The sequence below is a fragment of the Sturnira hondurensis genome, unplaced genomic scaffold (genome assembly GCF_014824575.4).
Source record: "Sturnira hondurensis isolate 20B ecotype Veracruz unplaced genomic scaffold, ASM1482457v3 Scaffold0020670, whole genome shotgun sequence".
NCBI lineage: Eukaryota > Metazoa > Chordata > Mammalia > Chiroptera > Phyllostomidae > Sturnira > Sturnira hondurensis.
The window spans coordinates 188080-212267 of NW_028093301.1; the positions used below are offsets into that span (position 1 = coordinate 188080).

Here is a 24188-nt window from a genome sequence, read left to right on the forward strand (position 1 = left end):
CTAAGGAAGTACTAAATGAACTGGTTTTATTAAAGTCCCGCAGTAAGTGGTAGAACCAGAACTCTTCTATGTCTAGTGTTTTTCACCACAAGTTTAATAACATAGCGTGATTATTTCACCATCTGTTGACAAATAAATAACACTTTGGATTGTGGACACTGGGCCTTGGACACATTTTCTTAATTTATAAGACAGCACTATTTTATTGCCATAAATAAGGCTTTCGGTATGTTTTCCTCCTCTGGAGGTTGCACAGGAGGTAACCTGCTAGATGCGGTGCCATTTTGTTTCTTTTGTATAGGCTAGAATGTTTTTAGCTTTTTTAGGCATTTTAAAGGTCTAGGTACTAATTGTAAAAAGTACTTTTACATTGTGGTTGAAGTATAACCTACATATTGTAACTAAAATAGCTTGAAGACTTTCCATAAACAGAACTAACCCTTAGCCAGCATCCAGACCAAGAAACGGAGTTTTATCAGTACGTCAGAAACTCTCTTGTACCAGCTTCCAGTAACTAGCCTCCCCTTGCCAGGATGGCTGCTGTCTGACTTCTGATGGCATAGATCAGCGTTTTGTTTGTTTTTGTCATTTTATAACTGGAAGCACACTGTATGTATTTTTTCTTTTTCTTATACAGATTTATTGAGATACAATTCACATACCTTACAGTTCACCCATTTACATTGTGTAATTTGATGCTGTTTAGTATATTCACAGAATTGCTTACCTGTCACCACAATCCAAAGAAATCCTGTCCTTTAACTGTTGTCCTCCCAGTGCTCCATTCCTCCAGGCTACGCCAGTCTACTCACTTCTGTCTCCATTGAGGTGCTTATTCTGGATATTTCATATAAATGGAACCTTACCATAAGTGGTCTTTTGTGACTAGCTTCTTTTACTTAACATTTTTTCTTAGCATAATGTTTTCAGTGTTCATCTCTGTTTAGCGTGTAACAAGTTTTATTACTTGTTGTGGCAAAATAATAATCCATTGTGCAGACACACCACATTTTGTTTACCTACCAGTTGGTGGACATTTGGGTTGTTTCTGCCTTTGGCTATTACAAATTAGTGTTGATATGTTTTTGTTTCTCTTGTGTGTTGTAAAATAGATAAGAATAGAATTGCTGAGTCAAATGGTAACTCTTATCTTGATTACTGTTGCTTTGTAATAACTTTTGAAATAAGGAAGTTTCTGAACTTAGTTCTTTTTCAAGGTTGTTTTGACTATTTGGAGTCCCTTGAGTTTCCATTTGAGTTTTATGATCAGCTTGTCAATTTCTACAAAGAGGCAGACAGGATTCTGATTAAGAGTGCATTGACTCCATAGATCAATTTGGGGGTATTGCCATCTTAACAGTATTAAATCCTCTGGTCCATAAACATGACATGTCTTTTCATTTATGCAAATCACCTTCAATTTCTTTCAGCAATATTTTGTAGTTTTTAAATATAAGTTTTGTATTTTAAAAATTTTATTTCTAAATATTTTATTCTTTTTGATGCAAGTATAAGTAGAATTGTTTTCTTAATTTCATACTCAGGTTTATTATAAGTGTGTAAGAATATCAAATAATTTTTTATTGAGGTAAATTAATTTAACATGATAAAGTACACATGTAAGCAACACTTTGTATATTTCCGATGTTGTGCAGTCTGCACTACTGTCTGCTTACAGACCTTTTCATTGCCCTAAGTGGAAACCTTGTGCCAATTAGGCAGTCACTTCCCATGGCCACCTATTTTCTCCTAAGAGTTTTAGGCTTTTGATACATTTTGAGTTAGTTTTGCATGTTAAGGTCCAACTTGATTCTTTCACATGTGGATATCTAGTTGTCCCAGCACCATTTATTGGCGGGGGGACGGCGGGGTGGGACTGTTCTTTCACCATTGAATGGTCTTTGCATCCTTGTCAAAAATCATTTTACTATAGATACATGGGTGTATTTCAAGATTGTCAGTTCTGTCAATCTGTGCTCTTGCCCTTATGTCAGTACTACATTGTTTTGAGAAGTCTTTGTCCTCCAACTTTGCTTTTATTTGCAACATTGTTTCAGCTGTTCTGGGTCCCTTGCAATTCCTATGAATCAGCTTTTAGTTTTTTTATCAGGTTTTCCATTTTGATCAGGATTACATTGACTCTGTAGGTACTTGGGGAGAGTTGTCATCTTAACAATAAGCTGTCCAGCCCATGAACGTGAGATGACATTGTTTATTTAATCTGTCTTTAATTTATTTAAGCAACATTTTGTAATTTTCAGTGTATAGGTTGTATACCTAAATTTTTTTTAATTTAATTTAATTTTTTTATGTCTCACTTCTTTTATTTATTTTTTAAAATATTTTATTTATTTGTTTATTTATTTTAGAGAGAGGGGAAGAGAAGGAGAAAGAGTAGGAGAGAAACATCAATGTGTGGTTGCCTCTCACATGGCCCCCACTGGGGACCTGGGCTGCAACCCAGGCATGTTCCTTGACTGGGAATTGAACTGGTGACCCTTTGCTTCACAGGCCCATGCTCAATCCACTGAGCTATACCAGCCAGGGCTAAAAAAATTTTTTTAATTACACTTACATTCAATATTATTTTGTATTACTTTCAAGTGTACACCATAATGGTTAGACAATCATATGTATTACAAAGTGTTCTTCCACAATATTTCAACTAACCCACCCAGCCCACACATAATTAGTACAATATTATTAAATATATTCCCTGTGCTGTAGTTTATATCCCTGGGGCTATTTTGTACTACCAATTTGTACTCCTTAATCCCTACGCCTTTTTCGCTCAGCAGAATTGTTTTCTTAATTTCATTTTTTTAATTGACAAACTGTTTATTTCTAGGTATATCCCACCTGCCCACTTTTTGAATTTAAATATTCTGTAAAGATTTTTTTAATATCAAGCCCTTGCATGACATTAAGTTGTGATTATACTTACTTATCAGTTGCTTATTGCTGAGACGGTTCTTAATGACCATTTTCTTCTAGAGTGAATCAGGACTAGGCAATTGAAGTTATGAGTTCAGCTTTTGTGCTTACATTGTTTTCCCTGAAGTTGTACATATTTTTCTTAAAACTTTTTCTCAAGCTGTCAACTTGTTTTATCTTGAATTAGATCAAATTCTTCCTTTCCAAGAGTGTTTTTAATTTGTGTGTGTGTTGGGGTTTTTCTTTGTTCTTTGTTTTTGCAGTATGGAAAAATAAACCTTACACACCCTTCTATTCTAAAAAGATCACACATTATGAAACTGCCCTGACTGGAGTAGCTCAGTTGGTTGGGTGTCATCCCACAAAGTTAAAGGTCACTGATTTGATTCCCAGTCAGGGCACATGCTTGGTTTGTGGGTTCTGTCCAAAGGCAACCAATTGATGTTTCTCTTTCAAATCAACGTTTCTCTCCCTTTCTTTCTCCCTCTGTTCCCTTCTCTCTAAAAACAAATATGGTAAGTAAAATCTTTTAAAAACATGGTGAAACTGATTTTATATATAGTTAATCTCATTTTTAAAAGACTTTATTTATTTATCTTTAGAGGGGAAGGGAAGGAGAGAGGGAGAGAAATATTAATGTATGGTTGCCTCTCGTGCATCCCCTGCTGGGAACTGGCCTGCAACGCAGGCATGTGCCCTGACTGGGAATTGAAATGTGATTCTTTGGTTCGTAGGCCCGGGCTCAATCCACTGAGCTATGCCAGCCAGGGCTAATCTCATTTTTTGATTCATGATTGATAATGCATAGCAATGTAACTGCCTTTTGTGTGTGATCTTCTGCCTTCAACATTACTAAATCCATGTTAGCTTTAATAGTTTTCTTGTGGATTATTTAAGTTTTCTGTGTATAAAATCGTGTCATTTGTAAATAGAAAGTTATCTTTCTTCCTGTCCGCTTTGGATGCCTCTTACTTCCTTTTCTTGCTTAATTGTTCTGTCTAGAACTTCTGGTACATTGTTGAATAGAAGTGTTAAAAATGAGCATCTTTGGGAGACTTCCGGCCAAGATAGAGGCATAGATGGAAACACTGTGTCCCCTCCCACAACTAAACTTAAAGATAGCTAAGTTTTAGAAACAAAAATGCAGCCAAAACTGTGAAAATTGAACTGTACGGAAGTCCGACAACAACGAACCACTCAGCCAGACCAGTAAGAGGGGCGGAGTCAGCGGCGGAGCAGGGTCGGGCTGGAAAGACCGTTCTGTCTGACCAACCCAGGAGTGGGGGTGGAGGTGGTTGGTGGATCCCAGGCGCGGGGTGGCGACAGGCGGATCCAGTGAGGGCTCAGAGCGGCTGGCTGACTGCGGTCACACATTCGCGCACAGATAAACCAAGCGAAGGAGTGAACAGTGAGACTGCTCAGGCTAGGGCCCCAGCGACGGGAATAAGAGCCTGAAAGCACCAACTGGAAAGATTTTCTCGGGGTCAAGGGGCCGGGAGAGGCTCCCAGGCCCACAGAGAGTTCATTGGAGAGAACCACAGGGTCCTGGAGAGTACATGGGCCCACACATCCAGGAACCAGCACCAGAGGGGCCCAGTTTGCTGTGAGAAGCCGCAGAGGGGACAGAAATCTGAGAGAGAGCCTAGCAGAGCAAAGTGCCATTTTTTCCCCCTCTCTGACCCCGCCCCTACATACAGCGTCACAGCCTAGCAACTGGGTCGCCCGGCCCCGAAGAACACCTAAGGCTCTGCCCCTCAAACATAACAGGTGCAAACAGACCAAACATTATGACTCAAGAACAGCTCAAAGCCTCAGAGCCTGTAAGTCTAAGTGACCAAGAAATAGCCAGCCTGTCAGATGCACAGTTCAAAATACTGGTGATCAGGATGCTCACAGAATTGGTTGATTTTAGCCACAAATTAGAGGAACATATGTAGGCTAAACTGATTGAAGTGAAGGGAAATGCACAGGAAGCCAATAGTGATGGAAAGGAAACTGGGATTCAGATCAAGGGAGTGGACCAGAGGGAAGAAAGAAACAACCAAACAGAAAAGAAGGAAGAAACAAGAATTCTAAAAAATGAGGAGAGGCTTAGGAACCTCCAGGACATCTTTAAACGTTCCAACATCCGAATTATAGGGGTACCAGAAGGGGGACAGAAACAGCCACGAGTGGAAAACTTACTTGAACAGATAATAAAGGAGAACTTCCCCAATCTGGCAAAGGAAATAGACTTCCAGGAAATCCAGGAAGCTCAGAAAGTCCCAAAGAAGTTGGACCTAAGAAGGAACACACCAAGGCTCATCATAATTACATTAGCCAAGGTTAACCTGAAGGAGAGAATTCTAGAAGCAGCAAGAGGTAAGGGGACAGTCACCTACAAAGGAGTTCCCATCAGACTGTCAGCGGATTTCTCAAAAGAGACCTTACAGGCAAGAGGGGGCTGGAAGGAAGTATTCCAAGTCATGAAATCCAAAGACCTACATCCAAGATTGCTTTATCCAGCAAAACTTTCACTTAGAATGGAAGGACAGATAAGGTGCTTCTCAGATAAGGTCAAATTCAAGGAGTTCATCATCACCAAGCCCTTATATGAAATGTTAAAGGGACTTATTTAAGAAAAAGAAGATGAAAAATGTGAACAGTGAAAGGACAGAAAACTCACAGTTATTAACAACCACACCTAAAGCAAAAGCAAACCAAGAGGACAGCTAGATCAGGAGTGGAACCATAGAAATGAAGAACACATGGAGGGTTAGCAACGGGAGTAGGAGCAGGAGAAGGGGGAAGAAGGCACAGAAAATAGCATAGACGGTAGGTAGAAAATAGACACGGGAGGGCAGGAATACTGTGGGAAATACACAATCTAAAGAACTTGTGACACTGTGACACATGGACATGAACGAAAGGGGGAAGAATGGTGGGGAAGGGGCGTGTAGGGTGGAGGGGAATGAATGGGGAATGGGACAACTGTAATGGCATAATCAATAAAATATATTTTTAAAATGAGCATCTTTGTCTTGTTCCTCATCTCAGGGGGAAATCTTTCAATTTTTCATAATTTAGGAATATGTTACTTGTGGGTATTTCATAAATACTTTTTATGATTTGGAGGAAGTGCCCTGGTACTCCTAATTTGTTGAATGCTTTTTATCAAGAAACTGTGTTGGATTCTGTCAAATACTCTTTCTTCATCAGTTGAGATAATTATTATTTTTTTAAATATATTTTATTGATTATACCATTACAGTTCTATTCCCCCCCCTGATTCCCCTCCACCCGCACACTCCCTCCCCCACCATTTCCTCCCTTAGTTTATAACCACGTGTCTCAAGTTCTTTAGATTTTATATTTCCCCCATTATCCTTGCCCTCCCCCCTATCTATTTTCTACCTACCCTCTATGCTATTTTCTGTGCCTTCTACCCCTTCTCCTCCTACTCCCCTGTTGCTAACCCTCCATGTGTTCTTCATTTCTATGGTTCCACTCCTGATCTAGCTGTCCTCTTGGTTTGCTTTTGTGTTAGGTGTGGTTGTTAATAACTGCGAGTTTGCTGTCCTTTGACCTTATCTGAGAAGCACTTCATCTGCCCTTCCATTCTAAGTGAAAGTTTTGCTGGATAAATACTTGGAATACTTTGACTTGGAATACTTCTTTCCAGCCCCTTCTTGCCTGTAAGGTCTCTTTTGAGAAATCCGCTGACAGTCTGATGGGTACTCCTTTGTCGGTGACTGTCTCCTTATCTCTTGCTGCTTCTAGGATTCTCTCCTTCATTTTAGTTTTGGCTAATGTAATTATGATGTGCCTTGGTGTGTTCCTTCTTGGGTCCAACTTCTTTGGGACTTTCTGAGCTTCCTGGATTTCCTGGAAGTCTATTTCCTTTGCCAGATTGGGGAAGTTCTCCTTTATTATTTGTTCAAGTAAGTTTTCCACTCGTGGCTGTTTCTTTCCCCCTTCTGGTACCCCTATAATCCGGATGTTGGAACGTTTAAAGATGTCTTGGAGGTTCCTAAGCCTCTCCTCATTTTTTTGAATTCTCATTTCTTCATCCCTTTCTGGTTGGATGGTTCGTTCTTCCTTCTGGTCCATTCCATAGATTTGAGTTCCAGTTTCCTTTCCATCCCTATTGGTTTCCTGGACATCTCCCTTCATTTCAGTTAGTTTAGCCTTCATATGTTCCTCTAATTTGTGACTATAATCAACCAGTTCTGTGAGCATCCTGATAAACAGTCTCTTGTATTATGCTTCTGAGAGGCTGGCAATCTCTTGGTCGCTGAGAGTTATCGCCTCTGGGACTTTGAGTTCTTCTTGTGACATCTTTTGGGCTGTTGGTGTCTGTTAAGTAGCAGGAGCGGAGCCCTAGGTGTTCACCAGAGCAAGGCAACTAAGTCTCTGGGTTGTGATGTTGTATGTGGGGGCGGGGTCAAAGAGGAACAATGGCGTCCTGTCTGCCTCCCGCCATCGCGGCCCCCACTGTTGCCGCAGCTGCCACGGTCACCGGGCCCACTCGTTTCGTCCCACTGCACACGAGTGTACCACCGCCGTCAGCCCTCGCCCCTTGGGGCCTGTGTGGTCCGTCTCACTGTGCTCGAATGTGCGACCAAGATCAGTGTGCCCCACACCCTAACTGGGTCCGGGCCACTTGCGCGCCTAGGTCGGGGGATCTGTCCTGCCCGATCCTGCTGGCTCCACCCCTCTTACCCTCCCTGTTGAATGGTTAGATGTAGTCGGACTTCCGTATAATTCAATTTTCTGTCCTTTGGCTGGTCTTTGTTCTCCAAACCTTTGTTGTATTCAAACTTGGTTGTGGGAGAAGGCACAGTGTTTCCACCTATGCCTCCATCTTGGCGGAAGTCCCAGTTGAGATAATTATTTATTCAGGCTTTTGGTTTTTGCTCTTGATATAGTATATGCACTACATTAATTGATTACCAGATATTAAGCCAGCCTTTCATTCCTGGGATAAATCCCACTTGGTTTGTGGTATATAATTATTTTTGTATGTGTCTAAATTTGACTTGCCAGTACTTTATTGAGGACTTTGCATCTATAATGAAGACAGACTGGTCTGTGGTTTGTTGTGCTGTCTGGTTTTGGAATCCAGATAGCAGTGGCCTCACAGAAGTGCTGCCACTTCTTTACTCTGGAACTTCTTTTTTTTTTTTTTTAGTTATTTTTTAATTTAATTCTAGTTGAAGTACAGCTTTCTGTCTTATATTATGTGCCCTTCTTGCTGCATTAAGAGAACCCTCCCTCACCTTCACCCTCAAAGAATGTTCTATAAGTATCTGCACAATTATTTATTTTATTAATTTAACCTGTTCTTTAGTAATGAGTATTAAGGTGTCTTCTGTCTTTTGTTATTTTAAACAATGCTGCAGTGAATAATCTTATATATAAGTCATTTTGAAGAACTGTAAGTCTGTAATTAAATTTCTAGAAGTGAAATTTCTGGGTCAACCCATGGCTACCCATGACTCTGCATTTCATAAAAGCATCAATTTTGACTTGCTTTTTATGTGCGGGTGAGGAGTGGAGAAGTAGAATGGTGGAGGGGACCTTAATACACTCAGGTAGCTGGTCATCTTAGAAAGTTCCCTTCAGTTTGTTTTGTCATCTGGCATTCATGCTTATCTTGTGAAAATTGGGCTTTACATTCATTAGGCATATGTATATGTGTGGATGGGAGTTTTGTACACTAGGAACCCTAATGCTGTGAAGACAGCATATCTGTGGGAACTTCAGTGGTTAAGAAAAACAGATTTGGCATATGAATTCATCTTGTACATTTTAATAGTTGCTTTTTTCCTGTAGTTATATATTGATACATTTCAGAATCATTGCTGTTAAGCATCACAGTAATGATGGGGTTGAGTGAAAAATTACATGTATTTGAAACACTGCAGATTTTGTAAAAATCTGTCATATTCCAAAATCAGGAGTGATTTGATTCTTAAATAATATACCACTAATTTTACAATTTCTCTTGTAGACCACTGTGAAAAAAGCTAGTGTTAAAATTCTGAAAAATTTTGATGAAGCAATAATTGTGGATGCTGCAAGTCTGGATCCAGAATCTTTATATCAACGGACATATGCAGGGTAAGCTTGGCACATGTCTAGAATTTTTTCAAGTATAGGGAATTTTGCATCTTTTTATATTTTAACTTAATCTATTTTAATCTACTATTATATGCCCAGCACTTTTACAAATAGTGTACAATAGGACATGTTTCAGAGTGAAGGCTCAGGAATGACTGCTGGGTTTTAGTCTTGTCTCAGCTACTTACTGGCAAGTACTTCACCTCTTTTTTTTTTTAAGATTTTATTTATTTATCTTTAGAGGGGAAGGGAAGGAGAGAAGGAGAGAAATATCAGTGTATGGTTGCCTCTTGTGAGTCCACTCCTAGCAACTGGCCTGCAACCCAGGCATGTGCCCTGACTAGAAATCGAACCGCTATCATGTGGGTCACAGGCCCACGCTCAATCCACTGAGCTACACCAGCCAGGGCAGTACTTCACCTCTTTATGTCTCAGTTTTACCATCTGTAAAATAAGGATAAAGTTACTTCATTGGGTTATCAAGAGGATTAAAGGAGATAACATATAAAAGCATTTAAAGCATGCCTACTATTTAGTAAGCACTCCACAAGTATTATTATCATCATTATTCCATCACCATGAATGGGATAGATGCAGTGTCATGTTGATATGGTACGTTGGGGGCTATTTTGTCCATATTTTATTTGATTCACATGTTAACTATTTCAAAGGCCCTGTCTTAAAAGCAAAAATAAAGTACAAAGATGCTAATATCACTTATTATGGTACAAAGATGCCAGTATCATTTTACTTTATGACTAATAACTTGTAAAAAGGAATAAAATGATTCTTTTGTATTTGAGAATTAACTTGGTTGTTTATATTGTCCTGTAACAGAAAGGCAGTGGTTTGTAGGATATGCCACTTACTAAATTTCATGAAAGATAAAATTATGGAATCACTTCCTCTTGCCTAAATAAACCTCTGCAATAGCTTGATTACTCAACCCCAACCCCAGTCCCAGCAGTGCCATAAAAAAGGGATTTAAACATGTTTAATTGCTTTTATCAGAAAGTAACAGTGATAGTTGGAAGACCAAGGAGCATGAAAGGTGCTTTCACATTGTCTTTGGAAAGCACACTTCAGCTGTGTCAGCATTGCTTTCTTCTTTTAGGAAATGGTGCACTATAAGCCTAAATGAGTTAATTTCCAAAGATGATATTTATTCTTAAAGAATAGTTGGTTCATTTATTTAAAACCTTAAGAAAGTGTGAATTGCAGAGTTTTTTGTGTATAGAATACAGTTTTTAAAAAATAATTTATAAAATTGGTTATAAATAGAGGTGATTTTTCCTCATCTTTTTAAAAAAGATTTTATTTATTTATTTTTAGAGGGGAAAGAAGGAGAAATGTGTAGTTGTCTTTCATGCACCCACTAATAGGGACCTGGCCCACAACCCAGGCATGTGCCCTGACTGGGAATTGAATTGATGACCCTTTGGTTTGCAGGCCGCTGCTCAATCCACTGAGCCACACCAGCCAGGGGGATATCTCCCCATCTTTAAAGGTAGTTTCCAGTGTTTACTTTTATGATTTTAGCATCTCCCTGAAATTTTTGTCAAGGGAAACAAATTTCTGTCAGTTGGTGTAGTGGACCCATATATGAAATTACTTATCTCTAAATATGAAATGACAGAAAGGCTATCTCTAAAATCAGATCCACTTTGCCTGAAAGGAAATAATATATAAGTATCACAAAGTTTGTTTTTCTTTTTTTAACTAACTTTTAATTACAACTATATTCATCTCTTCCTATAAAAAATTAAATGTGTAGATAACACTAATGTCCCCTTTGATCACACACCAGTGCATATTTTCTCTCCTTCCTGATTAGGATAATCATTGTTATAATATAGTGTATATTTTTGTTTGTTTATTTTTGTGCAATTGATACCACAGTGTATTCTGTTTCTTATGCTTTTAGGCATAGTGAATTTTGTAGATTTTTCTATGTTAGTCTATACAGATTTACCTCATTTCAAGTATCTCATAGTATTCTACATATAATATTAATTAGAACTTATAACTATGGCAAAATGTTCCATTATAACATGTTGTGCCACTACTTGGTCATTTAGGTATTGAGTATTTCAGTTTTTAATTTTTCACTGTTAGACACAGCATAGCAAAGCACCTCCTTTTATATCCTTCCTTGTTCCACGAAGCAGATTTAAAATTTTAATAGATCTTACTAATTTACCTTTAAAAGTATTTGTACATTTTACATTCTTACCAGGCATTAGTAAAGATACCAATTTTCCCCACATTATTGTCAACATTAATATCAGACTTTTAATTTTTTTTAACCAATCCTGTATTATTGCTCATGAGATGGAGATTCTTTTGGCATTTTTGTTGGTTGTTTAGGACTTTCTTTGAATTGACTCTTCATCTCCTTTTCACATTTCTCTCTTGGGTGATTTCTGAATGACTTGTTGGAATTCTGTATGTTTTTGGATATTAATTATTAGTTAGTAATAATCTGTTAAAATAAGACCTTTCATTATGTTTTTTTACCTTTTAACTTTGCTTTATATTACTTTAGCTTTTTAGCATAATTATGTTATATATCACTCTACTTCCATAATATATTTTATCCTACCATTTTTTTCTCTTTTATGAAATTATCTGGCTATCCTTGTGCTTTTTCTTTTCTGTTTGAATCTTAGAAATGTGAATTACCTGTGAACTTGTCATGTTTCATAAACCTTTTTGGGAATTTGAATGGAATTGCATTAAATTAAAGATTATTTTGCTGTTTGTGAGGAGCAGTTCTATTTAAAAGTAAGCCTCACTTCGAATAATGTGAGATAGCTAAAAATTGTATTTCTTGCTTTTTAAATTTAGATGAGATGCTTTAAATTTGGTATTTTTCTTCTGAATTTAAAATTGATTGTTAGAAATTATATTTTTTTCATATTTACATAGGAAGATGACATTTGGAAGAGTCAGTGATGTGGGACAATTCATCCGGGAATCTGAGCCTGAACCTGATGTAAAGAAATCAAAAGGTTTGTGCTGTTTTTATACTTCATATTAAGCCTTTACTCACATTAGTCATTGGCTGTAAGTGAAGGATCATTTCAGATTTAAACTGTTTATTGTATAAATTAATTGCTATACATTTGACCTGTGTTTATAGTCACAAGTGAGTATAAAGGCTTCATGTAATCACATCTCTATATATAGTCTTTTCTGTCTGAATCAAAAGTTATTTAACTTGCTTTACCATGCAGAAGACACATCTGTGTAAAAAAATTCTTGTCACCTTTTTATTTAATGGTGAAAATACCCACTTTAGGTTGGACTTGAGGTTTATCTTGAGACCCTTTATCTTATTAAATTTCCTCTAAATTGCTGAAAGTTGTTATGAAATGTATATGGAAATCATTAATAGGTAAAATTAAAACCCTTTGTTTAATTGGCAGGAGAGTACTTGGTCAATTCCAGGAGTCAAACACAAAAATTCTTTTTGTGACACAGTGCATGTTTTTGGAATACTTTGGGAATCAATGTGGATCCATTTAGATGATACATAGAAATTTTTCAGTGTAATGGTACTGACAGTATTGTGTTGAGTAAAAGATACTAACTTTTGTAAGAAGAAAATACTCCATTTTGATGGGTGTTTATAATTTTCCTATTGAACTTAATAGTATTGCATTCCTATTATGTTTATCTTACTTTTTAAAGCCACTGTTGTTGGGCTAATGAATCCTGCCACTTTGGTTGATGAACAGTCTCCTTTTGGATTATATATACCTTGACAAAGTATGTAAAAAATACAATTGTTAAAATAATTTAGACCCCAAAAAGGGCCTGTTACCTACTTGACCTCACTAGTTTATTCAAGTAATTAATTTTATTTACTGTTTTGTCAGAGAAAGAAGTTTGAGCTCTACACAGTTGGGGAAAATGTAGACTGAAAGAAGTCTATACAGTTAATTCAGTAAATAATTTTTGAGTGCCTATGTGTACTCACATGCTCAGGGCAGGATAAAATATACAGATCCTGCCATTAAGACACAGTTTTGTAGTATCTTTCATTGGGTAAAAGAAGGAGGTCACTGGTGGCCTTAGAGCAGAGGAAGTACTAGACAGCCTCTTGGGGGGCTTGGCCAGGAAGTAGTCTGCATGGTCAGTGGGGATGATAGAGGCTCCAGTATTAATAGAATCTCAGAGCTGTTTTGTTTTTTTTATTAAAGCAGGTCTTATTTCTCTGGCAGCATGTTAGAGGAATTACATGTTAGAGGAATTCTTCCTCATGAAGAATGTTACTGCTCCAGAGTGCTGAGTGCTCTTTAGCAACACTGGTTGTGCTGGGTGTTTGCAGTTTGTTTTTGTTTTATGTGAATTGAACTATATTATAAGTAGTTAAAGACATACAAGAACGTTTTCCCAAACCAGTGTCTCTGCTCATTCTATTTAAGTCTCTTCATTTTATTTATTCATTCATTCTAAAATGTGAGTGCCTACTATATGCATCTACCATTCTAGGTATTGGGAAGAAAATAAAATTCTTGCCCTCGAGGACCTTACATTAGAATGGAGGAGACAGTGAATAAACAAATGCTTTGTATGTGCATGTGTTTACATACTTAATGTATACATGCAAGCAGGGTAAGCAACCAGGAGAGTAGTGGGGAGTGCTGTTTTAGTGGTGATTGTCAGGAAATGTCTCACTGAGGAAGTAGCATTTTGAGTAGCATCCCAAGCAAAACAGGGCAGTAAGTCTTGGCAGAAGGAACAAGAATAGAGTTCTTGAGGCTTCAGAGTTCTTCGTGATCAAGGAAGAGCACAACCAGTGTTGCTAAAGAGGAGTAAGGAAAGGTGCTGTGGTTGAACACGAGTAAAGCTGGGACTCAAAAGTGTAGGGGACACATTGCAAGTTGGAGCAGGGAAGTAACAGTATATAATTTATGTTTTGAAGCAGTGGCTCTAGCAGATAATTTGAGAAATAGAGTCTAGGGGTTTAGGCTGAGAAGCAAGGAAACAGCATTCTTGCCATAGTCTATGTAAGGGATGACAGGGGTGGCTGTGGATTATGTGTGGGATAATGGTTGTATTGGGGTTATATTTGAAGGTAGAGCCAACAGGATTATATCTTTCCCACAAGCCCATCCATCAAGTTACCTGCATTATTAATTTGAGACATGCCTGTGTAAAGGAATGACTTCTGACTAAATAAATTGACTAAATAAATCTGTATATCCTGGTACTTCCTCTACTTGTCCAGATGTCTCCTTAAGTCATGTACTTTTTTGGCAAGTAAATGACGTAATGTAGGAGCCTACAGATTCAATTCATTCAGCTCAGAAGTCATTTAAGTGATTCCTGTGTGCTGAACACTGTACTAAATGCCAAGGAAGCAAATAGAGGATGTAGTCTCAGTTTTGTTTTAATCCAGTTTACTCCCTTTGTTATGACACTGACTTGGTAAACCTTTAGTTATCCTACCCTAACCTGTAGTTATCCTTTGTCTATCTTATTAGACACTATATTCTGTGATTCAAAAATTATGCCTGGCACATGGCAAGCACTCATTACGTATTTGTTGATTGAATTAACCTAGAAGAGTTTCAATAGAGATATCTGGGTGGCAAGATTATGAATCTCATTTATTTTAGGAAAAAAATTTTTTAAACTGGCAAAGACACTAAAGATTACTTTATTCTTCTGAGGATACTCACAGAGCCTCATTTCCCCCTTCTCAGACCCAAAATAGTGGAGATTTTCTTAGCATTTTCAAGTTCATGCAAATCTTAGATGATACATCTGTGGATACCACCTTCTTATCCTATAAATGAGGAAGTTGAGGATGAGGGAAATTGTAATTTGTTAGGGATCAACATGGCAGGTTTAATAGCAACCCAAGAGCTTTGGTTTTTGACAGTAGTTGGTAGTTCAGCCCCACTTCTCCCTTCCTCACCTTCCTTCCTGAGGGTTCTTTCAAAGAGTATCCATCAGTTACCAGTCTACAGTTTCAGTTTGGGTTTTGAAATCCCGATAGTAGAGCACAGAGAAAGGATTGAGTTTTGAGAAGGGTGTGTCTCAGAGGCTTCTGAAAGTATGAGAACTTTGCTTTCAGGGCAATCAAGGTAATTTTAAAAGTTACATAGAAATCATCTAGGAGAAAGTGTAACAAGAGGGAATTGTAAAGGGTGTTGTGAGCATGTGATCCCTGTAGTGGCTGTCCTCTAGTGTCTGGATGCAGTGGTGGGAGATGAAGCTGTACTTACGTCTCATATTAAGAAACCTGGATTTCTGTCATATAGGTATCAGGGATTTCTAAGCAGAATATTGACTAGATGCATTTTTCTAACAGTACTATAGGAACAAATTACAGTTAGGGAGAGACTGCAATGAGACTGAGAAATCAGTGGGGTAGTAGGATTAGCTAGTGTTGTACATTGGGGAAAAAAGAGGATTTGAAGGTAGGTAGTGGTAGCAGGAATTAGGAAGAATGTCAGATTAATAAGACTTCCAAGGGGGAATTTAGAGACTGCATCCAAGGTAGAACTTGGTGGCAGATTTCACATGGAGAGTAAATGAGGAAGGTAAATTGAGTTTTAAAAAATGGGTTCTCCGGATGAAAAAATATGTTAACTTTCAAGAGGATTAAATTGATTTCTGAGATAGAGGATAAGCTCCTGTTGGAACATGTAAAGTTTAGGATGCCTTTAGGACAATTTACGAATATGGGTTTGACACCCGAGGACAAGTTTTTGAGTGACTTGGATTTTAAAGGAAGTTAAAGCCACAGTAGGGGGTGAGATATCTCAAAGAAAATGTGTTGAGGGAGAAAAGAAGGATGGGAATGGGATCCTGGAGAAGCCTCATGTTAAAGGGAGAAAGAATACATAGAGAAGAATCAAAGATGTAAATACTAAAAGAGAGGACTTCATTCAAAATGGGAGCATGGGTAAACACAGCTCACCTCCTCACACAACCACACCAAAATTACAACTAAACTATAGATCGACTGTTATGCAGAACCACCAGACATAGAGCTGAATGGAAGTTTTACAACTATGGAATTAAAGAAGAAACCACATCAAGACTGGTAGGAGGGGCAGAGATGTGAGGCAGGCTGGTCCACACCCATGTGTGCCAGATAAAAATCAGGAGGGATTAACAGGAGCAAGAGACTTCATTTCTACACCAGGCCCTCCAGCCCAGGGTTCTAGTGCCAGGAAGAGAAGTCCCCGTAACTTCTGGTAAAAACCAGTGGTGAATGAGGCTGCAGAAGACAAACTGCTGGAGTGTTTGGCAATTTCTCTTAAAGGGCCCATACACAGACCTACTCAGACTCACTTCCTTCGAGCTCCAGCACTACAGCAGCAGATTAAAAGGCACCAGAGTTATACCAGGAGGAATTGAAGTGTCTGACATCAGAGTGAGAGCTGAGGGAGCAGCTCTCTCATAGACAGAAGTGCTGGCAGAGGCCACTGTTCCTTTTCTGAGCCCTACCCTGGTGATTCCCTGAAGCTCCATCCTGCCCAACTTTTGGGCCCACCCAAGCTGTTTCCTGTGGCTTTTCCATGCAAATAGCTTCTCTTGGCTCATGCTTCAGATTTTCTTAAAATGCTCTCAAACAAGCAGCATCTGGGCTCAGCGTGCCCCGTGCCTATTGTTAAGTGGCCCCAGGCTCATCACTACTAGCAACTGACCTTGGTTCATAGGTTGGACTTGCTTGGGCACCTCCAAGCCCAGCAGAAGTAGTAGCCATCTGTAGATTGCTTTGTAGCTTATGCCAGGTGGCCCTGGACAGAATACAGGTGGTGGCTGACCTTGGCCTGTACCTTCCAAGATGTGCCACAGCCTGTGTATAGTGTGGACAGCTACAGACTATATTGGAGTGCCATCACTTAACCACTTCCACAAGTGGTATACTCAAGAGGTAGAGCACAAGTGGACTCAAGTGGTATACTCAAGACCAGAGCCCTGCTGAAGTAAGTCTTGCCCTGTGGAGTAGACCCCTGCACAAATGATGCTCCACAGTGGTTGGAGGTTGGGGGTCAGTGGTCACAGTTAGTCCTTGGAGCTAATCAGCCTGGTTAAATCCCTCCCATTGAAGTGCCAATAGCAGTCAAGGCTCACTACAGGAGGAAGGTATACACAGCCCACAGAGTGGGCACGCCTCGAGTACCCAGGTTGGGTGATAGGGGAAGCTGTGCCACTGGACTCTATGTGACACTTACTACATTAATCCACTCTTCCAAGCCAGGAAGTGGTGGTAGCTCTACCGAATACATAGAAATAAACTTTGGGAGGCTGACAAAACGAGGAGACAAACATGGCTCAAATGAAAGAACAGAACAAAACTCCAGAAAAAGGGCTAAACAAAATAAACAGTCTACTAGATGGAGAACTCAAAACACTGGTAATTAAGATGCTCAGTGAACTTCGTGAGATTTCAACAGTACAAAAAAAGGGCCTGGAAAACATTAAAAAAGAACCAACCCAATAAGGGATATACTAACTGAAATGAAGAATAACTTACAGGGAGGAAGCTAAAAATCAGGTCAGTGATTTAGAGTATAAAGAAGCAAAGCACACCCAGTCAGAACAAGAGGAAAAAAGATCCAAAAAAAGGAGGGTTGTGTAAGGAGCCTCTGGGACAACTTCAAGTGTACTAATATCTGCATCATGGTGGTGCCAGAAAAAGAAGAGGGAAAGCAAGAAATTGATAACCTATTTGAAAAAAATAATGATGGATAACTTCACGGACTTGGTAAAGGTAATAGACATACAAGTCCAGGAAGCACAGAGAGCCCCAAACAAACCCAAAGAGGCCCACACTAAAGCACATCATAATTAAAATGCCAAAGGTTAAACACAGCATCTTAAAAGCAGCAAGAGAAAAGCAGTTGGTTACCTACAAGGGAGCTCTCCTGAGACTATCAGCTGATTTCTCAACAGAATCTTTGCAGGCCAGACCCTTCTGGGGTCTGTAAGAAATACTCAAAGTGATGAAAAACAAGGACCTGTAACCAGGATTATTCTACCCAGTAAAACTATCATTTAGAATTGAAGGACAGACAAAGAGCTTCCTAGACAAGAAAAAACTAAAAGAGTTCATCACCACCAAAGTAGTATTATATGAAATATTAAAGGGCCTTCTTTATGAAGAAAAAAATGTTAAAAATATGTACAATAAAATGGCAATAAATACATATCTATTAACAACTGAATCTAAACAACAAAATAAACAAACAAGTAGAACAGAAGCATTCATAGATACAGAGAGTGTCTTGATGGCTGCCAGGTGGGAGGGAGATGTAGTGGAGTGGGTGAAAAAGGTGAAGGGATTAAGAGATACAAATAGGGAGTTACAGAATAGTCATGGGGATGCAAAGTACAGCATAGCAAATACAGTAGCCAAAGAATATATATGCATGATCCATGGACATGGACAATGGTGTTAGAGTGAAGGAGGGTCTGGGTTGGGGGTGCCAAAGCAGGAGAAATTGGGACAACTCTAATAGCATAAACAATAAATTAAAATTAAAAAATTTTTAAAGAAAAGGAGAAGCAAAATGTAGATATTAAATGAAAAGGAGAGAGTGTTAGCAAATAGCAGATCATCAACAGTGTGACTGACAAGGAGAGCTTTGAGTAATTTCATGGACATTTGAGACTTTGGGTAGATCATAGGATGACTGTTGACTCTGGTTGGCCATAAAATTTAACTAGGCTAGTATTCAAACTTTTAGCTAGAAATGAAAAATATTAAGGAAAAAGGATCAGGTTTTGTATTTTTCATGAATGCTATGTATGGTTTTATCCCATTGAATTAATCAGGAACTTGCCTAAGAAATAATCTACCAACTACTTGGTTTAAGGCAAAGTTAGGACTTGAGCCTTATTTGCATTAATCAAAGGATAAGCTGTGTATTTCATTCATGGAAATAAAGGTTAGCCTACTACCTTGGTGACTTTTTAGCATCTGAGAGTCTAGTTGTAGATAGGCGTATGTGTCTTCTAGGAAGTTGAGGTGTGCTGTGGCTTGGACAGAGTATGGCTATTTAAAACTCTGCTCTTACCCAGCTGATTTATGTAACATGTCATTGCATAATTTGTACTTGAAGCTGTTTTGTATAGTAGCTGCTCTGGAAGGTTTGATTATATAACAAGTAAATTGATGTCTCCTGAGGTATTCCTATATTTTTACCCAAAATTAAATCCAAGTCATGGTTTTGTTTTTTATTTTAGTTTGCCGCAAATCTACCATTAGATGATAGTTTCTTTTATGAAGTGAAGAAAAATCCAGAATTCAAAAACAGCTTTTCAAAGGTTTTTCAAGTTTCTTCAACCTTTTTCAAAGGTTTTTCAAAGGTTTATAAGTAATAGCATTTTTAATGTAAAACTATGCATGAAATCTACATTCAACTTTGGCTTTGTTTACCAGGATCCATGTTCTCACAAGCTATGAAGAAATGGGTACAAGGAAATACTGATGAGGTAAATTCTACTTTTAGTGTAAAGAGATTCCTGTTTTTAAATGGCACCTTGTCTAACTAAGGTTTCCAGATTTCTCTCTAGTCGTATGTTGAAGCAGCTTGGCACATCGTTACTTCCTTACCCAGGATATAAGAAGAAGGGGTGAGCCCTTCTTAACATCTATTAATTACCTGTTGGAGGTAGTGGAGGTGTCTTCAGCCCAGGGATTCTGGCCACTGAAAAATAACCATGCCTTCAAGTTTACCTCAACCAGCAGGCATCAGTAATCATTAAAGAAACAAAAACTCAAAAGTTTCCCTTCTGTCATTCAAAAGTCTTCCTTGTTGAATAGTTTAATGCATTGAAAGATGAGAGGAGGAGGAAAAAACGTTTTGACCATCTAACATGAAAATTGTGTGATGTTGGGTACCCAAGTGGCCAACTTTGGAAGACAAGAGTATGTTAATATATCCTAGCCTGAGGGTGGCCTGAGTTCTTTCATACATGCCCAAGTGCTTATCTAAGTAAGTAGAGATGATATGCATATACAACTGTCTTTAGAGCACTGGTAATATATGTCTTGGTTCTTCTAATGAATAACTGTTATCACCAGTTTCAATTACTTCTTTTAGGCTCAAGAAGAGCTAGCTTGGAAGATTGCTAAAATGATTGTTAGTGATGTTATGCAGCAGGCCCAGTGTGATCATCCATTAGAGAAGTCTACGAAGGTAAGGATGACTTACCTGGTATAGCTTGTTTAAAACTGACAAGAATTGGATTCCAGATATATCAAAATAAAAAAAGACATAAGAGTGTAAGCTTTTGCCTTTGAAAGCTTAATTACTATAGGAATTACCCTCTCATCGTAACAAATAGAAAACTGACAAACTAAATGAAACAACTACTTCCAGATATCAGGTAACAGGCAGTAGAGGGTTGAAATCCATTTAAAAAAGGGTAACATTGAGATAATCCCTAGCTCACTGATCAGAAGCAATTTCCAAAGCAGGTAGGGGAAAGCCTAAGAGAGTTCACAGTCTTGCTGAATTAAGGAGTCAGAAATTGACATTTAGGGAAGCCCAAGGCAAGGTGGCTAAAAGTCATAGAACAGGGTACCAGAAAAGAAGCTGCATGGAAAGAGAGCTCCAAAGATACTTAGCGAGGTCCCTTCAAGTTTTGGGTACATATGTTGGGTGAAATGTCCATGGCCAGGGAAAGAATACTGGAAATTAGTGGGCTGAATAATTCCTGGAACATGAGACTAGGATAGGTCACGTTTCTACTTGCCAGTGTGAACAGATCTTGTAATAACACAAGGCATAGGTAGTCCTTACTACTGGGCAAGCCTTACTACTGGAGCTACAGTAGCCCTAGAATAAAGTACCTTAACCAAGCTTTAGAAACAGTTTTTGGAAGAATCAAACTGCTCTGTAAGTAACAACTGCATACCAGAACAAAGGCCACCCCTCCTTAAATGAACAACAAAATTTAGCACTTAACTGTAAAAATATAATATTTGATATCCCATCAAAAATTACCTGGCATGCAAGGAAGCAGAAAAACTTGGCTCATAATCAGGAGAAAACAAACTCTAAAAAATACTAAATAGAAAAAAAACTCTGGTGAAAGGAGGAAAGGAAAGGATCAATGGGCAAATAGAAGACAAATAGCAAAATGGTAGATTTAAACCAAATCATATTAATAATTACATTAAACATAAATGATTTAAATATTCTAGTTGAAACACGGAGATTGTCAGGTTGGATAATAAGGCAGAACTCAATTATATGTGGTTCACTTCTGAACAGTACAGATTTGAACTGTGTAGGTCCATGTGTATACACAAAGTGTTTTCCATTGACTGAAGGTCAGTTAATCCATGCAGTTTAAACCCATGTTGTTCAAGGGTTAACTGGCAGTTGGAAATTTGTTTATGCAGAGGGCTGATTTAAGTCATGTGCCAATTTTCAACTACACAAGCAGTTGTGGCTGTTCACCCCATCTTCATTCAACAGTTAACTTGTACTATCAGAAACACATTACATGTAAAGATACAGGTTAAAAATAAAGGGATGGAAAAGATATACCATGCAAAAACTATAACATAGATAGCAGCATTACTTTAAGTCGAATAAACTTGAGAAAATAAGGGATGTTACCAAGCACAAACAGGGACATTGTATATGATAAAAATGTCAGTTCCTCAAGGATCTAAATGACGTTTTTTTAAAACAATGCATTCAGCAACACTAGAATATATATTCTTTTGGTGTGTACATGGAACATTCCCCAGATATACCATATTCTGGGCTACAGAACAAGTTTCAATAAATTGTAAAGCATTTAAGACACACAGTTGTTCTGTGACCACAAAGGAATTAAACAAGAAATCAGTTAACAGAAAGATTATGTGAAAAATCCCCAAATATTTCAGAATTAAACAGCATACTTCCAAGGTAGTTCATTAGCCAAAGAAGAAATCAAAAAGGAAGTTGAAAAAATATTTTGGACTGAGTTAAAATGAAAATAAAACAGTATTTTGGGGATAATGCTAGAGCAGTTCTTACAGGGAAATTTATAGCATGAGATATACTAGATAAGAAAAAAAGTCACAGTCTATTTTAAGAAGCTAGGAAATGAGAGGCATATGATAAAGATGACAGCATAGGTAAGCATGGTACTCACCTCCTCCAACAACTACATCAAAATTAAAACTGAACTATAGAACAATCATCATTCAGAACCACCTGAAATCAAACTGAATGGAAGTCCTACAAGTAGGGAATTGAAGAAAAAGCCACATCAAGACTGGTAGGAGGGGTGAACATGGAGCAGACTGGTCCTACACCACATATGGTGGGTAAAAATCAGGAGGGGTATCTTAGCTGCAGATGACCCCTGAGGAGGGAGCATTGCCAACCTCACACCAGGCCCCACAGCCTCAGGATTCCAGAGATAGGAAGAGAAGTCCTAATAATTTCTGGCTGTAAAAACCAGCAAGGCTTAAGGCTGAGTAAGATGGAAACTTGTGTAGTTCCAGGTAGTTCCTCTTAAGGGGCACACACATGGACGTACTGAGACTCATTCACTCTAAGCTCCAGCGGCAGGGGGATTGTGGGTCGGGGACAGCACTTTAAAAGACACCAGAAGCATACAGGGAGGAACTGAGTTGTCCAGCATCAGGGCAAGAGCTAGGGGTCAGCTTTCTCCCAGACAGAAGTGCTGGCAGAGGCCACTGCTACTCTGATGAGCCCTCCCTGCACAGAGCCAGCAGATGGGCGCCATGTATGATGAGATTTCATCAACCTGGCTTACATTTTTGGCCCCACCCTAGCGGTTCCCTCAGACCTCACCCAACCCATTTTAAATTCACTTTAACCTTATTATTTTTAATTTATTTTTTATTTTCTAAGTCATTTTTATATTACAATCGATACACATTATTATATTAATTACAGATGTACACATCAGTGATTAGAGATGAAAGAATTTGCTCAATGCTCATCCCTATAAATCTTGCACCCAGCTGACACCATATATAGCTATTATAATATTATTAACTGTTCCCTGACTGTACTGTGCATGCCCATGAGGTATCCTGTAACAACCAATTTGTACTTCTTAATCTCTTCACTTTTTTTATCCATCCTCCCAACCTGCCTCCCATCTGGCAACTGTCAAGAAGTTCCCTATCTGTGAGTCTGTTCCTTTTTGCTTTTTTTGCTGTTATTGTTTAGATTCAGTTAATAGATACGTATTTATTTCCATTTTATTGTACATATTTTTTTTACAATTTTTTAAAAAAATATTTATTTATTTTTAGAGAGAGGGGAAGGGAAGGGGAAAGAGAGGGAGAGAAACATCAATGTGTGGTTGCGTCTCATGTGTCCCCTACTGGGGACCTGGCCTGCAACCCAGGCATGTGCCCTTACTGGGAATCGAACCTGCGACCCTTTGCTTCACAGGCCCGTGCTCAATCCATTATAACAGCCAGGGCTTATTGTACATATTTTTAACCTTTTTTTTTCTTCATAAAGAAGACCCTTTAACATTTCATACAATGCTTGTTTGGTGGTGATGATCTCTTTTAGCTTCCTTTTGTCTAGGAAGCTCTTTGTCCTTCAATTCTAAATGATAGTTTTACTGGGTAGAGTAATCCTGGTTACAGGTCCTTGTTTTTCATCACTTTGAGTATTTCTTACAGACCCCAGAAGGGTCTGGCCTGCAAAGTTTCTGTTGAGAAATCAGCTGATAGTCTTAGGAGAGCTCCCTTGTAGGTAACCAGCTTTTCTCTTGCTGCTTTTAAGATTCTCTCTTTGCTTTGCCTGATGTGACTGAATGGATTGAGCACAGTCTTTTTTTTTTTTAAAGATTTTATTTATTTATTTATCTTCAGAGGGGAAGGAGAGAGGGAGAGAAACATCAATGTACGGTTGCCTTTTGTGCATCCCCTGCTGGTAGTTAGCCTGCAAGGAACCGGCCTGCAACCCAGGCATGTGCCCTGACTGGGAATCGAATCGCGATCGTCTGGTTCGCAGGCCCGCGCTCAATCCACTGAGCTACACCAGCCAGGGCTGAGCACAGTCTTGTAAATCAAAATGTCACTAGTTTGATTCCTGGTCAGGGTACATGCCTGGGTTGCAGGCCAGGTCTTCAGGTGGGGGCGTGGGAGAGGCATCTAATCTGTGTAGCTCTCACACATTGATGTT

At 38.6% G+C, this 24188-nt stretch overlaps 1 protein-coding gene across 1 annotated transcript in view; it reads left to right on the forward strand.

Annotated features, from left to right (window-relative positions):
- The window catches only part of AKAP10 (A-kinase anchoring protein 10), an 85857-nt gene that overhangs the window by 50949 nt on the left and 10720 nt on the right, over positions 1-24188 (forward strand). The window contains exons 11-14 of the mRNA XM_037030362.1: positions 8927-9036; positions 11965-12047; positions 19448-19500; positions 20112-20207. Of these exons, the coding sequence (XP_036886257.1) occupies positions 8927-9036; positions 11965-12047; positions 19448-19500; positions 20112-20207 (342 nt within the window). The remainder of the gene's footprint in view (positions 1-8926; positions 9037-11964; positions 12048-19447; positions 19501-20111; positions 20208-24188) is intronic.